This window comes from Littorina saxatilis, linkage group LG17, assembly GCF_037325665.1.
Source record: "Littorina saxatilis isolate snail1 linkage group LG17, US_GU_Lsax_2.0, whole genome shotgun sequence".
In the NCBI taxonomy this organism is placed as follows: Eukaryota; Metazoa; Mollusca; class Gastropoda; order Littorinimorpha; family Littorinidae; genus Littorina; species Littorina saxatilis.
Window position 1 is genome coordinate 16,361,268 of NC_090261.1, and position 22,184 is coordinate 16,383,451.

General features: G+C 39.5%; 2 protein-coding genes across 7 annotated transcripts; one reads left to right on the forward strand and one right to left on the reverse strand.

Annotated features, from left to right (window-relative positions):
- Positions 1-8: 8 nt before the first annotated feature.
- On the forward strand, positions 9-13,919 carry LOC138952869 (seipin-like). Of its 5 annotated transcripts, none has more exons than XM_070324610.1 (10): positions 9-567; positions 2,124-2,199; positions 3,456-3,531; positions 5,717-5,784; positions 6,449-6,521; positions 6,897-6,970; positions 7,468-7,565; positions 10,225-10,514; positions 12,317-13,125; positions 13,407-13,919. In XM_070324610.1, exons 1-9 carry the CDS (start codon positions 344-346, stop codon positions 12,451-12,453), a joined length of 1,116 nt encoding a protein of 371 aa, XP_070180711.1. In that variant the 5' UTR covers positions 9-343; the 3' UTR covers positions 12,454-13,125; positions 13,407-13,919. The 5 variants fall into 5 exon arrangements, with proteins under 5 accessions (XP_070180711.1, XP_070180712.1, XP_070180714.1 ...); XM_070324611.1 differs by having other exon boundaries at positions 13,417-13,919; XM_070324613.1 differs by having other exon boundaries at positions 10,225-10,397.
- LOC138952870 (phosphatidylinositol-glycan biosynthesis class F protein-like) lies at positions 10,409-19,779 on the reverse strand. 2 transcript variants are annotated; one of them, XM_070324616.1, is made up of 5 exons: positions 19,420-19,779; positions 18,485-18,601; positions 16,981-17,089; positions 16,068-16,228; positions 10,409-10,549 (listed from the first exon to the last, which is right to left on the reverse strand). In XM_070324616.1, exons 1-4 carry the CDS (start codon positions 19,758-19,760, stop codon positions 16,112-16,114), a joined length of 684 nt encoding a protein of 227 aa, XP_070180717.1. In that variant the 5' UTR covers positions 19,761-19,779; the 3' UTR covers positions 10,409-10,549; positions 16,068-16,111. The 2 variants fall into 2 exon arrangements, with proteins under 2 accessions (XP_070180717.1, XP_070180716.1); XM_070324615.1 differs by lacking the exon at positions 10,409-10,549 and having other exon boundaries at positions 15,923-16,228; positions 19,420-19,778.
- Between the last annotated feature and the right edge of the window lie 2,405 nt (positions 19,780-22,184).

The window sequence follows — 22,184 nt, forward strand, 5'->3', positions numbered from 1 at the left end:
AGCGACAAGATAATGAAACCAAAGTTCATCTAAATCCCTTGCGTGTGTGTGTTGTTACTTCTCGTTGTCCTATTAACGGTCGCTGTCCGGTGTATTATGCATGCTGTTAAATGATGCCACCTTATTTGCCACATCATTATCATGTGGAGTGCTTGTGTGCGTGCACGAGGCCATCGATGAGAAAAAGAAAAGAGCAGTGTCCGGTGACAGACATGTTTTTTTGACAGACAGAGGATAGACCTTTGGATTTCGCTTTCTATTTCTAATGACATGTAGATCGGATTCAACATTGTGAGAACTCAAGTTTGTGTAGTCTCGCTACGCGTACCAGAGAGCAGCAATCATGATTGTAGGAATGGTGAAAGGCCAAATTCGCCGCCTTGTGTACAGGTTTAGAAACTTCACCAGGAGTTTCTTGTATGGTGCCAAGTATGCAGCAAAGCGTGTTTTTGTTTTATTTGGATTGGTTGTTGTAATTTTGTGGATATCAGTCTTGCTGTATGCAAGCTTTTACCACATCTATGTTCCATCTGCCTCCATTGTCAGACCAGCATATTTCAAGTTCAGGTGATATGAGTATAATTTTATGTTTATTGAGTAAATCACTAAATGCCTACAACACATATGCATTCATAAGGACTTTGTTCATGATCATTTAATCCTTATTATTTGTTTAGCCTTGAAGAGGTATATTTCGACCCAAAGTGGGTGCATTTCCTGTAAGTGCACTTCTTGTAGGTGTTTTTCATCTATTGAGGTCTAACGAATGACGTATCACAATGTGCGCGGTCGTCCTTGGCGGTCAAGAAAGCCGCGGGCGCCGCCGCGATCATTGCGCAGACGACACTTCTAGACCGCCAATATTTTTTGTGCGCATCACGTGCTCCACATAAATCGGCCGGAAACGAAGCAATTGGGAAACCTGGATAGATCTATACATGGAATGTACACCCGGGTGCAGATGCATCTGGTAGGAAACATATATCTTGCACTCAATCTCATGCCCTATAGCTAGCTTCACCAGACGTAAACTGCTGAGGTCATGAACTTTTACTTTGATAAGACTGACAACCCAGCAGGAGGTAGAACATGTGTTAAACAGCTGACAGCACTGCAATCCTGCGGGGTGCTGGTCAATTAAGTGGTCATTATCATGGCCTAAAGCGTTAATATGCTTTGTTGACGACAAAGCTACACTATGATTGTCCAGATGTTGTTATTAGAGTTCATTCATTGTAACTAAATAAAGTTTAGAGAAAGTGTTAGGTTTTTAGCAATTTGGATTGAATGTTTGTGTCGGAATGTTTGCAGATCGACAGACTTGATGCAAAAACGTTATTTTTGAGGGTGTAGCAAAGTACCATATATATATATTTTGACCTACAAAGAGATCAGAGCAAACCACCAGAAAATGCAACCAGATGTATTCCGTGTATACAGGAAAAACACAGGACAGGAAATGCACCTACAGAAAATGCACAAACTTTGTATCAGATTATACCCCCTTCTGCTCAACTAGGGGCTGCTGCTGCTAGAATTAATTGTTTGACCACCCTGAATCCTGTACAAGATTTTTCTCCCCTTATTTCATTGGTTCTACTAGTTTTTGATTTATGTATAGTACACGTACATGTATATGAAATTAAACACTGTGTTGGTATGCTCAGTGGCTAAACACTACCCACAGAATAATCATTTGTGTTCGGATATTCAGAGGTAGTTGTACCAGATGGCAGGGTACTAGCAGAACAATGAATCGAATCAACATTTTGGAGAATGACTCCGGCAGCTAGCTTGCCCCATTAAGTAACTTAAAAAAGTTGCTAAGTCTTTTTTGGGAGGGGGAGGGTGGCTGCAAGTTTTAAAGGGCGTTGGAGTTATGATGGTTGGAATAAAAAAAACAAGAAAGGTATGTTGTTGGAACGTTTGTTATTGACAAAACAATACGTTACAATTGCAAATTATATATCAACATTTATAATAAATGTGGTTTGGACACCCCTTTATCATGGACTGAGTTATGTTTTGTCACTTTCTATTTAAATTACTGTTGTGTGAGCAGCTTTCTAAACATGAATGTCTGGTTATTTCTTTAAAAAATCATTTTAATATTTTTATTTCAGAGTTTGTCCTAGCGGTGTAGGAATGTGTTCTTTCCCAATGGCAAATGTTACACTTTGTGCTGAAAACCAAGCAGAGGTATGCTAGCTTTCCTGTATTTTCAAGCACATTTTGAAATTGAATAATGCAATGAATGAATTTTGTTTGTTTTGTTCTTTAAAACTTTTAATAAAAGTGTTGCATGTTACAGCTGGAATGAAATTGAAGAAAACTTGGGAAATTGCAGTTTTGGTAAAGATTCTAGTTTACATTGTGTTCACGAACAGAATCATAGACACATGGAACTCCTTGGACAAGAATGTGGTAGAAGCGCCAACAATGAACAGTTTCAAAAATCGCTTGGACAATGCACTGAAAGACTATATGTATAGCCCAAATGTCAGTATGCCTCTCACTACAAATTCCCACCAGCCAAGAAAAAGTTGATAGAATAGGCCACGGTCAAAAGATCGTGTAGGTTACCTAGCCCAAAGTTAGGCTAGGATAGCAACTGATCAAAAGATCAGACAAAGGCTCAACAGCCTAAGTACCAGTCTGTCAACATATCATATCATATCATATCATTAACATTAAAATGAATTACGTCTAATATGATTTTTCTGAACACATGACTGGACACAATGCACAGAAGTTGATTTTGCAAAGACATGCTAATTGTTATCTGTGAGATAACTGCAAATCTGTGAAGTGACCGATGAGTTTTACTTGAGATTGATTGTGAAAAGGTTATGTGATGTAACAAAGTCATTCGGGGGCAAGAGCCGCATAAGCATGAGTAACAACAGATAGGTTGACTAGGATTGTGTAAGTTTAGCACAAAAATTGCAATGAAGGGATTACTGTTTGATTGCTCATGGCAGATAACAATTATGTTTGGTTGCATGGTTATAATCGGTGGTAAGCAGGTGGTAGCTTGTCTACAAAAAAGAGGAATTAATGCAAAATGTATCTTGCTGAGTAAGAATGTGATGATCAAGTGTTTGTTTAAGAAGGTTTTTGAACCAGTGAAACATTCAAAGCTCAGGCAGTAACATTGTTCACCTCTGCCTCTGGCCTGCAGTGGTCAGTCTTTAAGCTTGATTTGATAACATCATGTACTCACACAGGCATTCACGCACACACACACAAGCGCTCACACACACACACACACTCTCTCACTCTCTCTCTCTCTCTTCCATGCATTAATGGGGGCTTGCTTGCGTGTGTCTGTGTTTGAATGTGTGTGTGCTGTGTGAGTGATGATGCCTGTCTGTTAGCTAGGGTCTGTATCATATCTCAGGCTGGAAATGCTGATACATAAGATTTGTTAATAGTTAATGATGAATTGGTTGCAGGTACTTGGAAGAGGCCAGCAGTACAACGTAATGCTTAAGATGAGTGTTCCTGACTCTGCATCTAACAGAGATGTTGGTGAGATATTTTAGACTAATACATATGTATAGAAGTGTTTATGCAGAAGGGATCTTATTTGACCTGAAGTGGATGCATTTTCTGTTGGTGGACTTCCTGGAAGTGTTTTTCCTACACAGAAAAGTTGCCTCGGTAGAGTTCCTGATGGTTTTCTCAGATCTCTACGTAGGTCGATGACATTCTGCTACACCCTCGAAAATAATGTTTTTACAAAAGTTTATCAATTTAAGGACGTTTTAACAGAAAATATTGCTTTATGTTTATCAATTTAAAGATGTTCCACTTCCAACAAAAACATTTAATCCAAAGCGCAAAAATGATGACACTTCCATTTAATTTAAAATGAATGAACCCTTAATAACTACATGCATCAAAACAATGTGCAGCTTTGCTGCTAATTATGATTGTGATGCATTACGCGACCCCTCGACCAATACCCGGTATCAATATCGGTATTGCATGTAATGCTTTGAATTGCTATCAGCTGTTTAACACACTATACTGGGAAGTTGGTAACACTTTTCTTCGATCATGGCAGCCCAGATATACTTCCGTCTTATTAAAATGAAACTGAACTCAGTAATTTAAGGCAGTCTTGTGTAAGGCACGGGATTGCGTGTGATCTCTTTTTCCACCAGGAATGAACTTGACCTGGGCACATTCACTTTATACTGGAAAAACACCCCCAGAAAGTCCACCCACAGGAAATGCACCCATTTTGGGTCAAATTATACCCCTTTAGCTGTGTTTATTACCAAGTCCCTGTTTTACCTGTACCAAGGGCACACATTTTTAAATAGTTATAAAGATTTGCAACTTTACGACCATAGTTTGAGTGGCATGAATTTAAGATGAAGTTTTAAAAAGAACTGCAGCTTTTTACATTTAGTCAAGTTTTGACTAAATGTTTTAACATAGAGGGGGGAATCGAGACGAGGGTCGTGGTGTATGTATGTGTGTGTGTGTGTGTGTGTGTGTCTGTCTGTCTGTCTGTCTGTCTGTGTGTGTGTGTGTGTAGAGCGATTCAGACTAAACTACTGGGCCGATCTTTATGAAATTTGACATTAGAGTTCCTGGGTATGATATCCCTGGACGTTTTTTTTCATTTTTTCGATAAATACCTTTGATGACGTCATATCCGGCTTTTTGTAAAAGTTGAGGCGGCACTGTCACACCCTCATTTTTCAATTAAATTGATTGAAATTTTGGCAAAGCAATCTTCGACGAAGGCTGGGGTTTGGTATTGCATTTCAGCTTGGTGGCTTAAAAACTAATGAGTGAGTTTGGTCATTAAAAATCGGAAACTTGCAATTAAAAAACAAAATTATTAAACGATCCAAAAACAACTTCATCTTATTCTTCGTCATTTTCTGATTCCAAAAACATATACATATGTTATATTTGGATTAAAAACAATCTCTGAAAATTAAAAATATAAAAATTATGATCAAAATTAAATTTCCGAAATCGATTCAAAAACTATTTCATCTTATTCCTTGTCGGTTCCTGATTCCAAAAACATATAGATATGATATGTTTGGATTAAAAACACGCTCAGAAAGTTAAAACGAAGAGAGCTACAGTAAAGCGTGCTTTGAAGCACAGCGCAACCGCTGCCGCGCCAAACAGGCTCGTCACTTTCACTGCCTTTTGCACTAGCGGCGGACTACGTTCAGTTTCATTCTGTGAGTTCCACAGCTTGACTAAATGTAGTAATTTCGCCTTTCGCGACTTGTTTTTCATTGTTACAATATTTGGGACTGGTTGGTTGCAGCAGAGAACATGAACGTTTTTATGCGAATGACATCTTAGAGTACTAAGACATATGAGTATAATATAATTTGAAAAAAGTATCGCTAACTTTGTTATGGACTCAAGAGCTATGGAAGAACTAAGAAACTATTGTACTGACGCTTGTGTAGGTATTTAAAAATGTACGACAAAGATTTTTAGGTTGACATGCATATGCACAGACTGGTAGACTCACAGACACACTCATATAAACACGGTGTCACACACACACACACACACGCACACATATGTTCATGAATACTTGTGTTTTGTGTGTGTTTTTATGGATGTTTTTTTAATTTGTATTTCCTTTTAGTGTTTTACTTTTAGTGATACTGATATTGAGTACAACAGAGCAAAACAAAACCTACAATGTTCTGTACATTTTTTTCAGGAATGTTCATGGTGATAAGCAGGTTATACGACAGATATGGAATTATTGCCCAGGAGTCTTCACGAGCAGTAAGTTTATAAGCATGTCTTCTATTATTCATCTTTCTTTTGGTTGTTTCATCTGCTTTTCCCTTTTTCTCTTTCTTTTATGATCTTTGACCATTATCTGGGGCAAGATTTGATTTTGAACACAGCCACAGGATCAGACCTGCTTTCTTCCCTTGAATCGTGACTGACGTGTTTGCTCGTACAGAATTATTACAGTGTGCTAGATGATCGAACGTGTAGCAAAGACCTGTACTTGTACGTGTAGATATTGCGTCACCTGTGACTCACTTTTTTCTTCACTGTTCCAAATACATACGTTTGTTTGCTCCCACCAAGACTGCAGATCTTGGCAAACGTGTGACGTAAAAACTAGATTTGATGACGTTACCCGTACGCGTTCCCGTACATGTGCAGAAAAGTGCTGATCTAGATCTGTGTATTGTGTATCCTCCAGCCTTGTGGTCAACAGATTATTTCCTTATCATTTTCAGAAATAGCTTTTAGTAACTGTCCGTGATTCTATTCAATGGTTTATTTTATGAAGGCATTCATTCATGAGATGAAGTCAAGATCAGGTCATCTTGTCAGCCAGTAAAATGCCATAACTGATGCTTGTTTGCTAAGTGTGTAGTTATTTCCCTTTAGCTAGTTATTTTCATGACTTTACTCTGTTGTTTGTTTTCAGGTTAGCCTGAAATACCAGTCTGATCTTTTGAAAACAATCCAGACACTAGTACTTGCTCCATTGTATCTTACAGGTAAATGGATAAGATTTTTGTATTCAGCTAATGCCTACTTGGAGTGATTTCTCCTATGCCCATTGTATACAGACATAGATACGCTCATGCAGACAGAGAAGCAGACACACACAGGCAATGGTACAGACACAAAGAAACACACTGTGCATACACAAGGACATGTTTTTTTATAGTTAATATATTTGTCTTTTTTTTTTAGTTTTCTTTTAAATTTATATATGTACATCATTATCTCCACAAAGACATGTTTTTTTTATAGTTAATATATTTGTCTCTTTTTTTTCTTTTTTAAAAATTTATATGTACACCATTATTGGGGTATAATTTATTGAATCAAGGTGGAGTCTGGAATAATTCATTCACTCAAACTAATAGGTCTGATTGCAGGTTTTGCGGAGCAGACTCAATCGCTGACTGTGGAGCTGTTCGAGGAGTACTGGGATGACTTTGTAAGTCAAATAACCTTTAGATGGTTACTTAAAATGATGGACATAGAAAGCAGTTTATGTGGTTGATTTCATTGCCAGTTTTTGTTGTGGATGCAGATTTGTTATACACTTCCATTAACATCATTAAAGTCTGCAGATAATGTGCAATTTCATTTGCTGGACTTTTTGCTAATTCAATTCTGTGATAGTTTTAATACCAACCGCTTGCTGTTGTGGTTGTGCCACTGCAATGCCGCCAGTGTGAATGCTCTTTGATTCACAATGTACATCATGTATTGCTTCTAATCCTTATCAGCCTAAAACCAGTAAGACCTTGAAAACTTTAAAGCATAGGGAAAGAAAGAGAGAGAGAGAGAGTGTTGTATGTGCGCAGAAATGTGCGTCTGTGTAAGCACACACGTCTTCATGTATGTGTGCGTGTGCTCGTACTTGCATGGTTCATAGTATCGTCTGTGGCTGATTACAAAGTACAAAAGTAACTTTCTCTCTCTTTGCAGTATCAACCAGCAGTGGGAGTGTTACTGGAAATCCATAGCCGGCAGCTCACGTTCTACACAGCACAACTGCAGTTCCATGCCTGCTATGCTGGGATGAGGTACAGTACTGTAAAATGAGCATTGCTTATGGAACAGAGGATGTAGGATCATAAAGGTCTGGCTTTGTTTGTAACAATTCTGAAGGAGCTAGAGATATCAATAAGGAGTGCATGGTATGAAAGTCAAAATGTTTGCCCTTAGGAACATTATGTGTTAACTCTTTTCACCTTGATGTATAGATGACAACTGAGCTTGGAATTAAGACATGAGAAGAGTTAGTTTTATATGAACATATACATCCTTGAGAGTCTGAGAAAAACCGTGTGGCCAACTGCAGTCTCCCTCCACTGAAAGCTGTACGGAGGAAAGGAAGACCTGGAGAAGACGGCATCATTCGTCTCGCTGTCCGGGCTGACAATATAACTAGTGTGATCGACAAGAAGAAGAAGATATGAACCTAGAAGTGGTCGGTGTTAAGGACTGAAAGGGCAAAAAGACGTTATCAAACTATTTGTTGTGTCTTTTTCGTCTATTTCTGTTTGATTTTCCTTACTTTATTATTCCTCTTTGGGGAATATCCGAATTTGAGTGGTTCATCCTTCCAGTAGAATTATTAAGCTAGCAGCAACAAGAGTTCACGCTACCCAGGTGTGTGTGTGTGTGAGAGTGTGAGTGTTTAGATGTAATCAGCCATCTGCAGTTCTGGGTGAATGACCCAGATCTTTTACGTGCCACAGTGGTGACACAGGGGGTGGGCCATGGATACGGGATCTCTCAATCACATAAAGTTGACCTGTATTCGTCCCGAACGGGATTCAAACCCATGTCTGGCGGATCACAAGCCCAAGTGCTCTACCAACTGAGCTACCGGGCTCTGGAGCATTACGATCCGAACGCCAATTTTAGTCCAACAGAAGTAGAAATCATTAAATCTACCGAAGTGCTGGCTGTCTTACATTTGCCATTCTGTGTTGTTTTGTGTACTGTGTTCTTTATTTTCTACAATTTTTGGGATTGTTGAGGCTGTGAACTTGTCTTTTTACATTTAGTCAAGTTATGACTAAATGTTTTGTTGCATAGACGGGGAATCGAGACGAGAGTCGTGATGTATGTGTGTGTGTATGTATGTATGTATGTATGTGTGTGTGTATACATCGATTCAGAGAAAACTACTGGACCGATCTTCATGAAATTTGACATTAGAGTTCCTGGGTATAATATCCCCGGACTTTTTTTTCATTTTTTGGGATAAATGTCTTTGATGACGTCATATCCGGCTTTTTGTACAAGTTGAGGCTGCACTGTCACGCCCTCATTGTTTGATCAAATGGAGTGAAATTTTGGTCAAGCAATCTTCGACGAAGGCCAGACTATGGTATTGCATTTCAGCTTGGAGTCTTAAAAATTAATTCATTAATGAGTTTGGTCATTAGAAATCTGAAAATTGTAATTAAAATATTTTTTTATAAAACGATCCGAAAATATTGTCATCTTATTCTTCATCATTTTCTAATTTCAAAAACATATAAATATGTTACATTTGGATTAAAAACCAGCTCTGAAAATTAAATATATGAAAACAATGATAACAAGAAGAGCAAACGCTCGATCGAGTCACTTTCGCAGTTCTGAATATTATATGAGGCATCAGATGGACAGGAAGAAATTGCTATTCACAACACAATGAGTCACGTTACATAAAATTTGAGCCCGGTCACTTTTATAGTTTCCGAGAAAAGCCCAACGTTAAGTTGTGTGTTGCCGAACAGAAAAGGCTAGTTATCTCCCTTGTTTTTCTGATAACGTTCGTAAAAGGCTACAGATGTAAATACTTTGATGTAAAGAATAATCCTACAAAGTTTCAATCACATCCGATGAACTTTGTCAAAGATATAAAATGTCTAATTTTTCCTTTGACGCTGACCTGTGACCTTGAAAAAGGTCAAAGGTCAACGAAACCATCGTTAAAGTGTAGAGGTCATTGGAGGTCACGACTAAACAAAATATGAGCCCGATCGCTTTGATAGTTTCCGAGATACTTTGTCAAAGATATAAAATGTCTAATTTTTCCTTTGACGCTGACCTGTGACCTTGAAAAAGGTCAAAGGTCAACGAAACCATCGTTAAAGTGTAGAGGTCATTGGAGGTCACGACTAAACAAAATATGAGCCCGATCGCTTTGATAGTTTCCGAGAAAAGTCCAACGTTAAGGTGGTGTCTACGGACGGCCGGCCGGCCAGACTAACACTGACCGATTACATAGAGTCACTTTTTCTCAAGTGACTCAAAAATTAAATTTCCAAAATCGTTTTAAAAACAATTTCATCTTATTCCTTGTCGGTTCCTGATTCCAAAAACACATAGATAAGATATATTTGAATTAAAAACAAGCTCAGAAAGTTAAAAAGAACAGAGATACAAGAAAGCGTGGTATCCTGCTCAGCGCAACCACTACCGCACTATTCTGGCTAGTCAATTTCACTGCCTTTGCCACGAGCTGTGAACTGACGATGTGACGAGTATATGGTCTTGGTGAAAAAAAATGCAGTGCGTTCAGTTTCATTCTGTGAGTACGACAGCTTGACTAAATGTTGTATTTTTGCCTTACGCGACTTGTTTTTCTTCTGGTTGTAAATTCTTTGTTAAATCCATTTGTAGTCTTGAAAAGTTTCTATTTTTATTCATACTTCTTCATGTCTGTTCTGGTCCTGTCTGCAGGTACTACCTGTTCTACTACCCGCTAAGCAGCGCCTGTTTTGGCATCCTCTTCAACTGTCTGTGGGTGGCAGCGGCCTTCACCTTGTCCTGGTACAAACTTGGCCTTGAACTGCTGGAAGGGCCTCAGGTCAAGGCAATCAATGGCTTCAGCAGCGAAGCTGACGACGGGGCAGGTAAGCAGATTATTCCTTGCAGACCCTCCGCAGAGAACAGACAGCCACAGATGAGTGAAGGTGTGCGTCCGAAAGGGGTGGAGAAAGACAAGGAAGAACCAGAAGTAGTCCCCAGAAGTAAGTTCGAGAGTCTTTCTCAGTAGAGTAGAAATCTGAAATAGATAGATTGCTAATGTTCCAAATCCGGGAGAGAAAAACATCAACAAGAAAGATTTGCTTATGGAACTTCAAAGACAAAAGGAAACATTCACTAATACCTCAATCTATTGATCTTGAGTGGAACAGTCTTTCTTGTTTTTTTTAATTCAATAGTCTAGAGAAAATGTACATGCAGACATGACCAAACTAAGTGATCAGCATTGTATAGTTGTTATTTTCTCCATATTTGAGGAGACGAATAAAAAGGAATAGTTTTCTTTAGTTACTTCATTCATTTTACCTACACCCCACCCTCAAGACATGATTGTTATGTGATTAAACCTTTAAAATGTCCAGATCTTTAAAACTGCATTTCTTTTAATGCCTTTTTCTTATAATTTTGATTTTATAGAAGGAAACAGACTTAGATATGAAGATGAGAAAAGAGGTGTACTGTTTTGCTCAAACTATCATCAAAAGGTTACATAAAAGCAAATGGGATAATGTTATCATGTCCGTTCCAGCTTGAAACATCTTCTTGAGAGCTTATTTTAGTGTATCATCTAAAGGGAAATTCAATGCTGTTACTGTCAAACAGCTTGAAACATCTTCTTGAGAGCTTATTTTAGTGTATCATCTAAAGGGAAATTCAATGCTGTTACTGTCAAACAGCTTGAAACATCTTTGTGAGAGCTTATTTTAGTGTATCATCTAAAGGGAAGTGCAATGCTGTTACTGTCAAAACACCCCTTTAAAGACCCCCCAATTTAAGATCTCTCATCTTTTAAGAACTTGCTTTTTCACATTTTCTGTTCATAACCTTTGTTTTAGACTCCCTCCTTTTTACATGTAGTCAAGTTTTGACTAAATGTTTTAACATAGAGGGGGAATCGAGACGAGGGTCGTGGTGTATGTGTGTGTGTGTGTCTGTGTCTGTGCGTGTGTGTGTGTAGAGCGATTCAGACTAAACTACTGGACCGATCTTTATGAAATTTGACATGAGAGTTCCTGGGTATGAAATCCCCAGACGTTTTTTTTCATTTTTTCGATAAATGTCTTATGACGTCATATCCGGCTTTTTGTAAAAGTTGAGGCGGCACTGTCACACCTTCATTTTTCAATCAAATTGATTGAAATTTTGGCCAAGCAATCTTCGACGAAGGCCGGACTTCGGTATTGCATTTCAGCATGGAGTCTTAAAAACTAATTAATGACTTTGGTCATTAAAAATCTGAAAATTGTAATTAAAATTATTTTTTTATAAAACGATCCAAAATTACTTTTATTTTATTCTTCATCATGTTCTGATTCCAAAAACATATAAATATGTTATATATTCGGATTAAAATCAAGCTCTGAAAATTAAAAATATAAAAATTATGATTAAAATTAAATTTCCGAAATCGTTTTAAAAACAATTTCATCTTATTCCTTGTCGGTTCCTGATTCAAAAAACATATAGATATGATATGTTTGGATTAAAAACACGCTCAGAAAGTTAAAACAAAGAGAGGTACAGTAAAGCGTGAGCTATGCAGCACAGCGCAACCGCTACCGCGCTGAACAGGCTCGTCACTTTCACTGCCTTTTGCACTAGCGGTGGACTACGGTCATTGTGAAAAAATGCAGTGCGTTCAGTTTCATTCTGTGAGTTCCACAGCTTGACTAAATGTAGTAATTTCGCCTTACACGACTTGTTAAAACCTAATTTTCTCAGATTTTTGTGAGGTCTTAAAAGTGGGGTTCCACTGTATTTGATATTTCAATGTCATGATTCTCAGGTTTCGTCCAACCATTTACAATGAACGTCGCAAGACGGCCAACAGAAACTGTGGGTGGACTACCAGACTCGGGAGACACCAAAGCAGACACCGGGCAATCCACAGAGGACTGTCAGCTTCGTCACAGGGTGAAATAGACAGATAGTCTTCACTGAAAACAAAATAAATGAAGATAAGGAAACTGGACACCCTTTGGACCAGCCAAAAGTGTCCCAGCATTACAGCTGACCTGTCATAACAGTTATGTTTTGGTCAAGATAATAGACAATGGGACAACAGAAGGATTTCCTTTCTTTGGAGGTGTCCTTTTGTCGGAGAAGCCTTATACGGCAAGTACCACTGTAAATGAATTTACAATGTCGACAGTGGGAGAGTAACAGGAATTTTGTTCGTGCAATAAGAGAATATGTGATTTAGGGGAGGAGTGGTCATTCACCTGTCATGTGTGTTCTTCAGATCCAGTGTGTAAGTTATGTGTGACGCATCATCCTCTTCACAGTGAGTAAGATCAGAATGGCACCTTGATGAACTCCATTTTGCACTGTATTGTCAATTAAGCACAAGACATAACAACCTGTGGTGTGGCGAGTGCCATGTTAGATTTGCCATCAGACTTTGAGTTTACAATACATGAACAGAATCTGAAAAATAGATTTCGGAGTTTCTAGCATTATGAAAAGATTTGTAACTTCATTGTCCCATTGCTGTGAAACTAGGTTCGCTTACTCACAGTGAAATTCTAGCAGCAACAAGAGTCATGCTACTTCTTCCTCCTCGATTCTTGTACCTTAACCCAGTGAGATCATTAGGCAGGCATGGGAATTGTCCGCCGAACAAAAATTGGTACTAAAAACTGATTCTAAAAACAGAATTTAATGGCAAACTTGGAGCTCAGATGACACCACATTGCACCATCTGGGTTCTTTGGAGACATTTTTTTCCGGGGGGGGCATGCCCCCGGACCCCCCTAGTAAGGCTAGGCACTTCGCGCCGTCGACTTGACACTTCGCGCCGTCGACTTGACACTTCGTGTCTTCAGTCATAAATTTTCGGCCTTTTTTTATAATTTTCAATTCCCATGCCTGATTAGGGCTTGTGAGCGCAAATGGAGTGCTGAAGTCTGGACGGTAGGAGATGCCAGTTGAATACCACAGGTTTATAATTGTGTGAAAAAAGGAGGAGGATGCAGTTTACATGCAGAACAGAAGCTCTGCAAAATTCAGTGAAAAATAAAAACAAAAGCTAAAGTTATTGCACCCGTTGAAACAAAAATGTATCTCTCACGGCCTATTTTTTGAGCCTGCGATTAAAGAACAAGTTAGAGATGTCATTTCATGGAAAACTGTGTGAACAAAATGTTATGTTACATTGTATGTTTTGTCTTAAGCATCAACAGCAAAGTTTTCTGTGAAAGCTAAGCCATCTTCTTGCATGTAATGTAAGAAAGTGAGCTACGCATGTAACATTAGTTCCTTGTTATTGTAAAGATTTATATGTAATTTTTGGTCAGGAATTTGTTCCTTAATGGTGAAAGCATTTAGTGGATGAACATTGCAGCGCTGTTTGTCTTCCTACATTATGAACAAACGTTATGTGAAATGTGTGTGCCTTTTATGTCATTTTCTTAACATTTAGTCAAGTTTTGACCCATTTGGCATAATATGTGTAACCGAGTGCCAATTTACTTTACTCTTTCTTACCGAGCTCAAACACTCAAGCAAACGACACAAGTTATATTAACAGGTTCTTTTATTCCAAAAGATGAAAAGGGGAATGTGTGGGATAACGGGGGTTTACTTTCAAATACAAAACTTTCAATGTATTACTATAGGACTAAACAACTTAAAAAAAAACAACAACGCTCTCAACTCTTCACTCTAAAACTACATTCTAAATTCTCCCTCTAAAGCTACCCTTTAAAAACACACTAAATCCTTCCCCCAAACTACACTCTACTCTAAATCCTCACTCTCAACTTTAATCCAAAAATCCACAATGAGACTCTAATCTAAATAAAACGAAATCTAAAAAAACAACCTAAAACAATTCTTCAAAAAAAAAAAAAAATCTACAAAAACTCTAACAAAACCTGACCAAACTCCCTCCACTAAAACTAACTGCTCCCCTCTAACGAAATCTAGTCTACGAAAACCTAACGAAACTAAAACCCATCTAAAAAAAAACCCGTCTACTGAAACCAGCTAAAAAACCCGTCTACTGAACCTAGCTAAAAAACCCGTCTACTGAACCTAGCTAAAAAAACCCGTCTACTGAACCCAGCTAAAAAAACCCGTCTACTGAACCCAGCTAAAAAGAACTAACTGAAACCCCGTCGCACACTCAGCCATCCTGCAAAGCACAGAATGCACGCCGTAAGCATACGTAAACAAATCAACAATTTCAACTACCACAAACTAACTCGTTGAACAACAAAACACATCATTCCTACCAAATAACATGCCTACAATACCGTTCTCTCAAACAACGGTTTTCTAAAGCATTCAACAAACAAAAGTCTTCCCAAACATTCCAACTCACAAAACAATCTACTTGAACATTCAAATAAATCCTCCCCCGAAGCAGCATACTATTCTTCTCACTGCTTACCCATTTACAGAAAGAAAATTGTATTAACCTACCAGCAAAAGAATTCCTCACATCCCAAAGGATTTCAGCCTGTGACAAAACATGTCACACCACGGCGTCAAGAAAACACGCACGACAAAATACACGTCTTCTTCCCTCAAAGATTCCAAACAAAAAGACAGTTTTAGCGGCCACATCCTGCGCGCCGGCGTCACAAGGTTAACACATATTCGACTCGAGGGGTGTCGGGCACCCCCACTTTCTTTAGTTAGTGTCTAACGTCACCTTCAACTATTCAAATTTACATCGCGGCGGAGGGAAAAAGGGAGATGGAATAAAGCCACCTGTCAATTGTTTCTTGTTCACAAAAACATTAATCACAAAATTTACTCCAGAGGCTTGTACCAAAAAAGCGATCGTTTTACCTATGCAAATTTTAGAATCGGCTCTTCCGCGAGACCAATTCAATAGAAACGAAACACAGTCTCGGAAACCTTAATGGATCCCCGATAGTACAGGTTTGAATCCTCGATAGCACAGAGGTACCACGAGTTCACACGGATGCACAAAAGTGCATGTGTACCGTAACTGTCGTTCCCAAGCTCACATATGCGACAATAGTGTTAGTGTTAGGAGGCAATACATCTTTGATAGTTTCGGCCGAGTTAATACAGTATATCTATTTGTAGCCAAGATACAGGTTTGTAATAAACATGTATGAAATGCATTCCAGAGTTAATTAGACACTTAGGTCACTTGTGTGAATGTAAATGTGGTGCTTATTAAATTTTGTTTAGTACATACAATATATTTCAGTTTAGATTAAAGTGTCATGTGATATTGTTTGAAAACAAAAGTTGATTCTGTGTGTGTGTGTGTGTGTGTGTGTGTGTGTGTGAATATTCTTTGTTCATGGTAAGATTCTATCACATGTTAAACAAACCTACACAAAACAACAGCACACACGCACACAAACAAGATGTGAATCGAACAAATTAACAGATTTAGCAGCGACACGTAGTGAAAACAGAGTTTATTTGGTCCAAAACTTATATTAGCTACTATGGTAGAAAACATGCTCCATGAGATTAACTTGCAGATGTAAAAAATTCATGCGTATGAATGTATACCAACACACAAACCATACTCAAACATGGACACATACATTCTCGCCCACACATCATTTGCGCTTGACAAAAGAGGCAGTGGCTATGTGAGTTTTGTCTTGGACAGCTGGCGATGTTTCAGGGGAAGATACATTGCGGAGAAGAGGAGTCCCAGGCAGTAACCAAACAGAGATCCCAGTACACAGCTCACAGGCCACACCTGTTAAAAAAAAATCCATCATTCAAATTTAAATTCCAGTCGAACCTGTCCATATCGACCACCTAAGGGACCAACTAAAAGTGGTCTTCATATAAATTATACAGGTGGTCGTTATCCAAAGTTGAATTATTACAGTTGAATCTGTCAGGGAAAGGTGAATTATAGAGGTTAGAACCTTTGGGGTGGTCAAATAGGCAGGTGGTCTTTTTCAGGAGGTGGTTGCCAGAACAGGTTTGACTATACCCAACCTGCTCTAAGAAGGGCCAAATACATTTGTAAATTATTAGTTTGTCTGCCAGATGTGGCCTCAAAGATAATTTATGTTCAGTTCACAATCATTTTTGACAGTCGTTCATTTTGACAACAGCAATGTGATTACATGTAAATGCAATAGAAGTAATATTCACACATATTCCACCAAATGCCAGAAAATATACAAACATACAAGGTCCGCTGCTGTCTTGCCATTAACTATTTAAGTCTGTCATAATGATTTCAACTACAAAAGAACATTGCAGTTACAAATACATTAGCCTTGTACTGTATCATAGTGTATGCAAAGAATATCTCACAAATTTCATGGTGACAAATTAATCTGCACAAAAAAACATGCTCCAGCTGCATGAAGCAAACAGAATGGAAAACTCAGCCTCCATGGTTCTCTATGTAAGTACAATGTACAGCCAATCTGAATCAAAGTAAGTGTAGACAAAACACACACAAGTGGCACAGTGCACACTCATCAGTTGTACCTGCCATGGGCGATCCCAGTCCAGAGGTATTGGCACTGCTCCCAGCCAGGCCCCAACAACTGAGGTGATGGTTGTTATGTAGATTACAGTTTCTTTTCCAAGCTCAGGCCTATCATCATAAAAGGAAAAAGTTGAGAGAAATCATTCATAATACAGTGGAACCCTCCTTGTAAGACCCTCCAATTTAATACTCCCTTTAAGACCCTGTTATTTCAGATTTTGTGTACATAACCTCTGTAAATTTACCCATTTTAAGACTCCCTCCTTTTTGGCTCACGTAAGTGTAGCCTATGCGATGCTAACTTTTGTCTGTCTGTGCGTGCGTGCGTATACAATGTATGTATGCATGTATGTCTGTGGTAGAAACTTTAACATTTGACTGAACACCGAAATACTAATTTTACCTGGTTATTAACAGCTTCAAAGTATTGAAGCAATGATCAACATTTCGTCGGCACGTATGTAGTTAAAGTGTGTATCGAAAAAAAACGGGTGGTTGTTGTTTGTTTTTTTTTTGGGGGGGGGGGGGGGGGGGGTAAAAACAGGTGACTGGTTTGTGTCGTGTGTGGTATGTAGACCAGGTCAGGGGTCAAGGTTAGGTCTGATCGCCTTAAGGATTGTGGTATAGATACAGTCAACACCGAGCTGCAGTTTGCCGATTCGGAGAAGACGATTTCACATTGTTCGGTTTCGTAGCTCCAGAAAAATAGATACAGAAGATACCAAAGGAGATTTCCTACAGGTTAATCTGCACAGCGTGTTTCCAGTGTCTGCGCAGTGTCGATCTGGCAGTCGTGTCCCCGTAACTAGGCTACAGACAGACAGATCTAGATCTAGTGTCTCGCACTCTTGCACCGTGTCACCTATGCTTACTGTGTGTGTGTATATATATATATGTGACGGAGTGATTGAGTTTGTGTTACTGTTTGTCGATTTCTTACGTGAGCCTTGAAGGCTATTTTCGGAGGTCTTAAATGGGGGGTTCCACTGTATAATTTTGTGTATCTGTATACAATGCCCTTCAAAAAAGGAGATTACAGTTTCCATCAAAGATAAATTCACAATTTTGTTTACAAAAAGATAACACAGAATACACTGACACACACACACACACACACATTCAATGACCTTGCACCATAAAATTAAAAGAAGTTGCAGGCATTGTAAGTATTGCATCAATTAACGCTGAAGATGCAGCGCATCCAACATATTGATTTTAGACAAAATTAAGTCATTAATTATTTAACTGTTCCAAACAGACTTGGAATCAGACAGCAGCAGATGTTCTAATAGCTGCAAGTTTACCAGTAAGCATGTGCAGTCCCTCCTGTTTTCCAGTGATCAGACTAGGGAAGCCAGATACTACCGAGTACGTACTGTAGTTGTGCGATGTGACGATATTTATGATGTAATTTCATCAGTTGTTGTTCCAATCCTATCAACATGGAAACGGTGATACATTTACTCGAACCAATAAAACCTTGCAGCCGCAGAATGTCCATACCTGCTTTGCACATAAACAGCTATCCATTTCTCTCCATCAGCCCCTAGCACACAGCAAGCAGGTAGCACTGCCACACAGGTCAACAGCATTGCAAAGTGGAAGGTTTCTCGACTGGACCTACAACAGGGTAAAGAATTCAAATAACTTTATGTGTGCATTTGTATGTTGGTGCGGAGTGTATGTGTGTTACTGTGCGTGTGTGTGAGTTAAAAAGAGAGACAGCGAGCGGTACTACTTGTCTCCAAAAATCTCATCAGAAATTAAGAAAATTCGTCCTTAGATCGTGTTTTGTTACATAATTGTTTGCAATCATGACTTATATCTGCAACTTTCCTCCCTTGCATTGAAATTGTTGCATCGATTTCGTCGAAAATCCGGCTCTCAACACAAATATATATTAAGGGTGCATGTAGCATGAATCAGGCTTACTTTTCACATGCATGTCCAATACTTCACTTTGAAGATAGATTTAGTTAGTCTAGATGGGGTTTTCGGAGACAAGTGAAGTAGTACCCATGCACAGAGAGGAGGTGAGAGAGGATTTAAATATTTTTTTTCAAAATTAATAAACTGTAAGCATACAAAAGTGCTATTTTACATCCAGCCTTTGCCTGATTAGAGGCTATAATACATGCATGTAGTGAAGAACAGTAAGAGAGAGATCGAGGGGTGGAAGCGGGGGAGATATATATATGCGAATGAGTAATTAAATACTAATATGGTGTGTGTGTTTAACCTTCACCAGATTATATGCTTTGGACTAAACAGTCCTGATGATGTGGGTTATGTACGGCCCATACTTTCTAAAGAAGGATTCAACGTTAAAAGTATGGGTCATACGCGACCCACGCCATCTCAATAGGGATAATTAAACTCGACCTGTACCACCTCTTTGATTAATTAAGAGAGAGAGAGAATTAAAAATCCCAACTTACTCTAGAGCTGGTGCACCAAAAAGTATGGCTAGCACATGAAAGACGATACAGGCGCACACAACAGCTATCACGCACTTAAAAACATTCTTTGGTTTGATTCGAAAGTAGTCTTTCTCTAAAGCAGACGACACTGCGAGAGAAAGGGTGTGCACTGTGAAAATGATGCCTGCTACAATCTGCACTCCCGTCACTGGCTGCGCGATAATATCGAACGGAAATTTATACTTTACGGACAGGAGTATAATTGCACTGAGGCATGTGCACCACAGAGCACACAATGCACTGGTAATCTTTATCGTTGATCTGTGTGAAGCTGCTTTTCCGTACTCATAGGCAGCCATGATGGTAAGGGACTCTACTCTGGGCGAGAGTGGAAGAAGCCCCCGATGTCTCAGTGGCATGAAATAGACAACTCACTGATGCCGCTGCAATGAACAAAGTTGTACCAGTTCAAGTAGTCTACTTGTCCGACACTGACTACGAGTAAAATAACTGTCACGAGTAAATACTAATTTTTACAACAAGTTGACGGCATTAATTGTTTACCCGACTGTCATGTACTTTAAAGAGTCTGTGAATTCAGTGTTTGCCCGTCAGTCTTCACAACTCGGATTGACTATGAGTTAAAATTTTTATTAAAAGTCCTACGGTTTTGAGCCATTAAGGACTTGAGTGTTTGTCCGCTTTCAAAAAGAGGAAAGAAAGAAACAAAAAATAAGGAGAGGAGGGCAGGGGGTGGGGTTGAGTTGATAATGCTCTGTGGAATTTGTTAAAATGAAAAGTAGTTAAGATGTTTCTTGGTAAGAATTATAAGTCTGTATTCTATATCTTGAATAACGGGCTTGTAGTATTATTTTTTTTTATTTCAAATCGAGTTAAAAAGTGGAACCTTTCAGGATCACCAATAAAACCAAATAGATGAGCAAGTAAGAGGAACACGAACAATAAATCTCAAAACTTTTTACAAATAAAAGGATTAAGATGTAAGCCACGAAGGCCGTGGTAATAAAAACAATATGTACAGTTTGGCGACTAGTGGGCCTTGGGTGAGGATATGTTGTCTAGAAGGTAGTCGCTGGAATCAGGAGGGATGGCGGGAGCCACTCAACCTCAAACTGAAACACGCTGATGTGATAATCTGGGCTTAGTTATACCCACAGCCCCATGTCCGAGTCCCTGACCAGTCGGCACAGCAGCAAGCTGTGTGACCAGCCTAGAGAACTGCTACTGCGCAGATAATCCTGGGGACTCAGACCATGGAGCTGCATATGGTCATATAAGGTTTTAAAGGTAATTCTATTTGTAGCGCATGGAGCGAAAATGTGTTGAAATGAATAGGGTTCTCCACAATGGCAGGACTTGTTAAAGATATGGAAGCGGCAGCCGCCGGCACGGAGGCGTCTGAAGATAGTGAGGAGGTTTGTTGGGAGATCGGGGTGTAGATCGTTCATATCAATGGGTTGATAGGACAGAGATGTTACGTACTGACTTCGAATGAGTTTACGGATTTTACTGTAGAACTCGGTTACTGAGTAGCCGATGTTAGTGTTAGCTGGGCTAGATTCTGCCGCTTCTTTGGCAGCGACATCCGCCAGTTCATTTCCCCGGACCCCTACGTGAGAGGGGACCCAGAGAAATGATACGGATGTGCCGGATGAGATTAACTGGTGACATATAAAGAGGATTTCTCTTTGTAGCTCTGCCCGATTTGATGTGTTTCGATGCAGAGCTTGTAATGAAGAGCGCGAGTCAGAGCAGAAAACTACCGCACGCGGTGTGACTGGGAGGTCATTTATAAAAGTGCATGCCATGAGCAAGGCAAATAGCTCGGCTGAGAATATGGAGATGTCTTTATTAAGAGTATATTTCCTTGAGATTTTGAGATCTGGGATCACAAAGGCGCAGCCAACGCTGCCGTCTGCAAATTTGGATCCGTCAGTAAAGACTTTTAAATGCTCCGAGAATTTGTAGTTTAGGGTTTCTTTTGTAACAGTAGCTAGGTAGACGGGGTTATCTTTTTTGGTAGTATTATCTTCACTGTCGTATATGATAGTAGGGGTTTCCTCAAGCCAAGGCGGGTAGGAGGGCGGGGGGACCCTGGCCAGCTCACTGACCTTCACCCCGCTATCGGCTAGAATGCGGTTTACTGTGTCGGATAAGGGTAGCGTTTTGGCCAAGAGTTGAGTGCTATGTTTGGTGTTGGCCTCATAATTTTGGTGCTGAGGAAAAAAGTCAGTCAGGACCTCGCAGGCAGAGTTCTCTACCGCGTGGGCTCTGACAGCATACTGAGCTGAACGGAGTTTTATCTCATCCACAAGGGGCAGCCACCCACACTCGCTGTAGACTCGACTCTTACTCGCTTGTTGGGAGAGTCCCAGAGCTATTTTGAGCGCCCTGCACTCTATAATAGCCAGTTTTTTCATGAGCGCCGGGCGCGTCGCGAAATAAGCTTCGCACCCGTAAAGGAGGCGGGAGCGAATTAATGCCCGCACTACCTCTGTGACACACTTACGCCCTCTGGCCCAGGATTGGGACGCCAGGTAGCGTATGATATAAAGATCCTTGTTGGCCTTATTGATCAGATGTTCGATATGACTGGTCCAGTTAAGTCGGGTATCGATGATAACGCCGAGGAACTTAACTTCTGAGCTCGGTTTGATAATATCACAACCTATCTTTATACTGCAGTTCCTGTACAGTTGTCTACGGGAGACAACAAGAAAGACTGTTTTATTTGAGGCTAGTTGGAAGCCGTTGGTGTACAT

Coding starts and splice junctions, on each gene's coding strand:
- LOC138952869 (XM_070324610.1), top strand. CDS start 344: ATGATTGTAGGAATGGTGAAAGGCCAAATTCGCCGCCTTGTGTACAGG. Junction 3,532..5,716: donor TGCATCTAACAGAGATGTTG/GTGAGATATTTT, acceptor CATTTTTTTCAG/GAATGTTCATGGTGATAAGC. Junction 6,971..7,467: donor AGGAGTACTGGGATGACTTT/GTAAGTCAAATA, acceptor CTCTCTTTGCAG/TATCAACCAGCAGTGGGAGT.
- LOC138952870 (XM_070324616.1), bottom strand. CDS start 19,760: ATGGCTGCCTATGAGTACGGAAAAGCAGCTTCACACAGATCAACGATA. Junction 17,090..18,484: donor GCTGTTTATGTGCAAAGCAG/GTATGGACATTC, acceptor TTATGATGATAG/GCCTGAGCTTGGAAAAGAAA. Junction 16,229..16,980: donor ACTGGGATCGCCCATGGCAG/GTACAACTGATG, acceptor TTTTTTTAACAG/GTGTGGCCTGTGAGCTGTGT.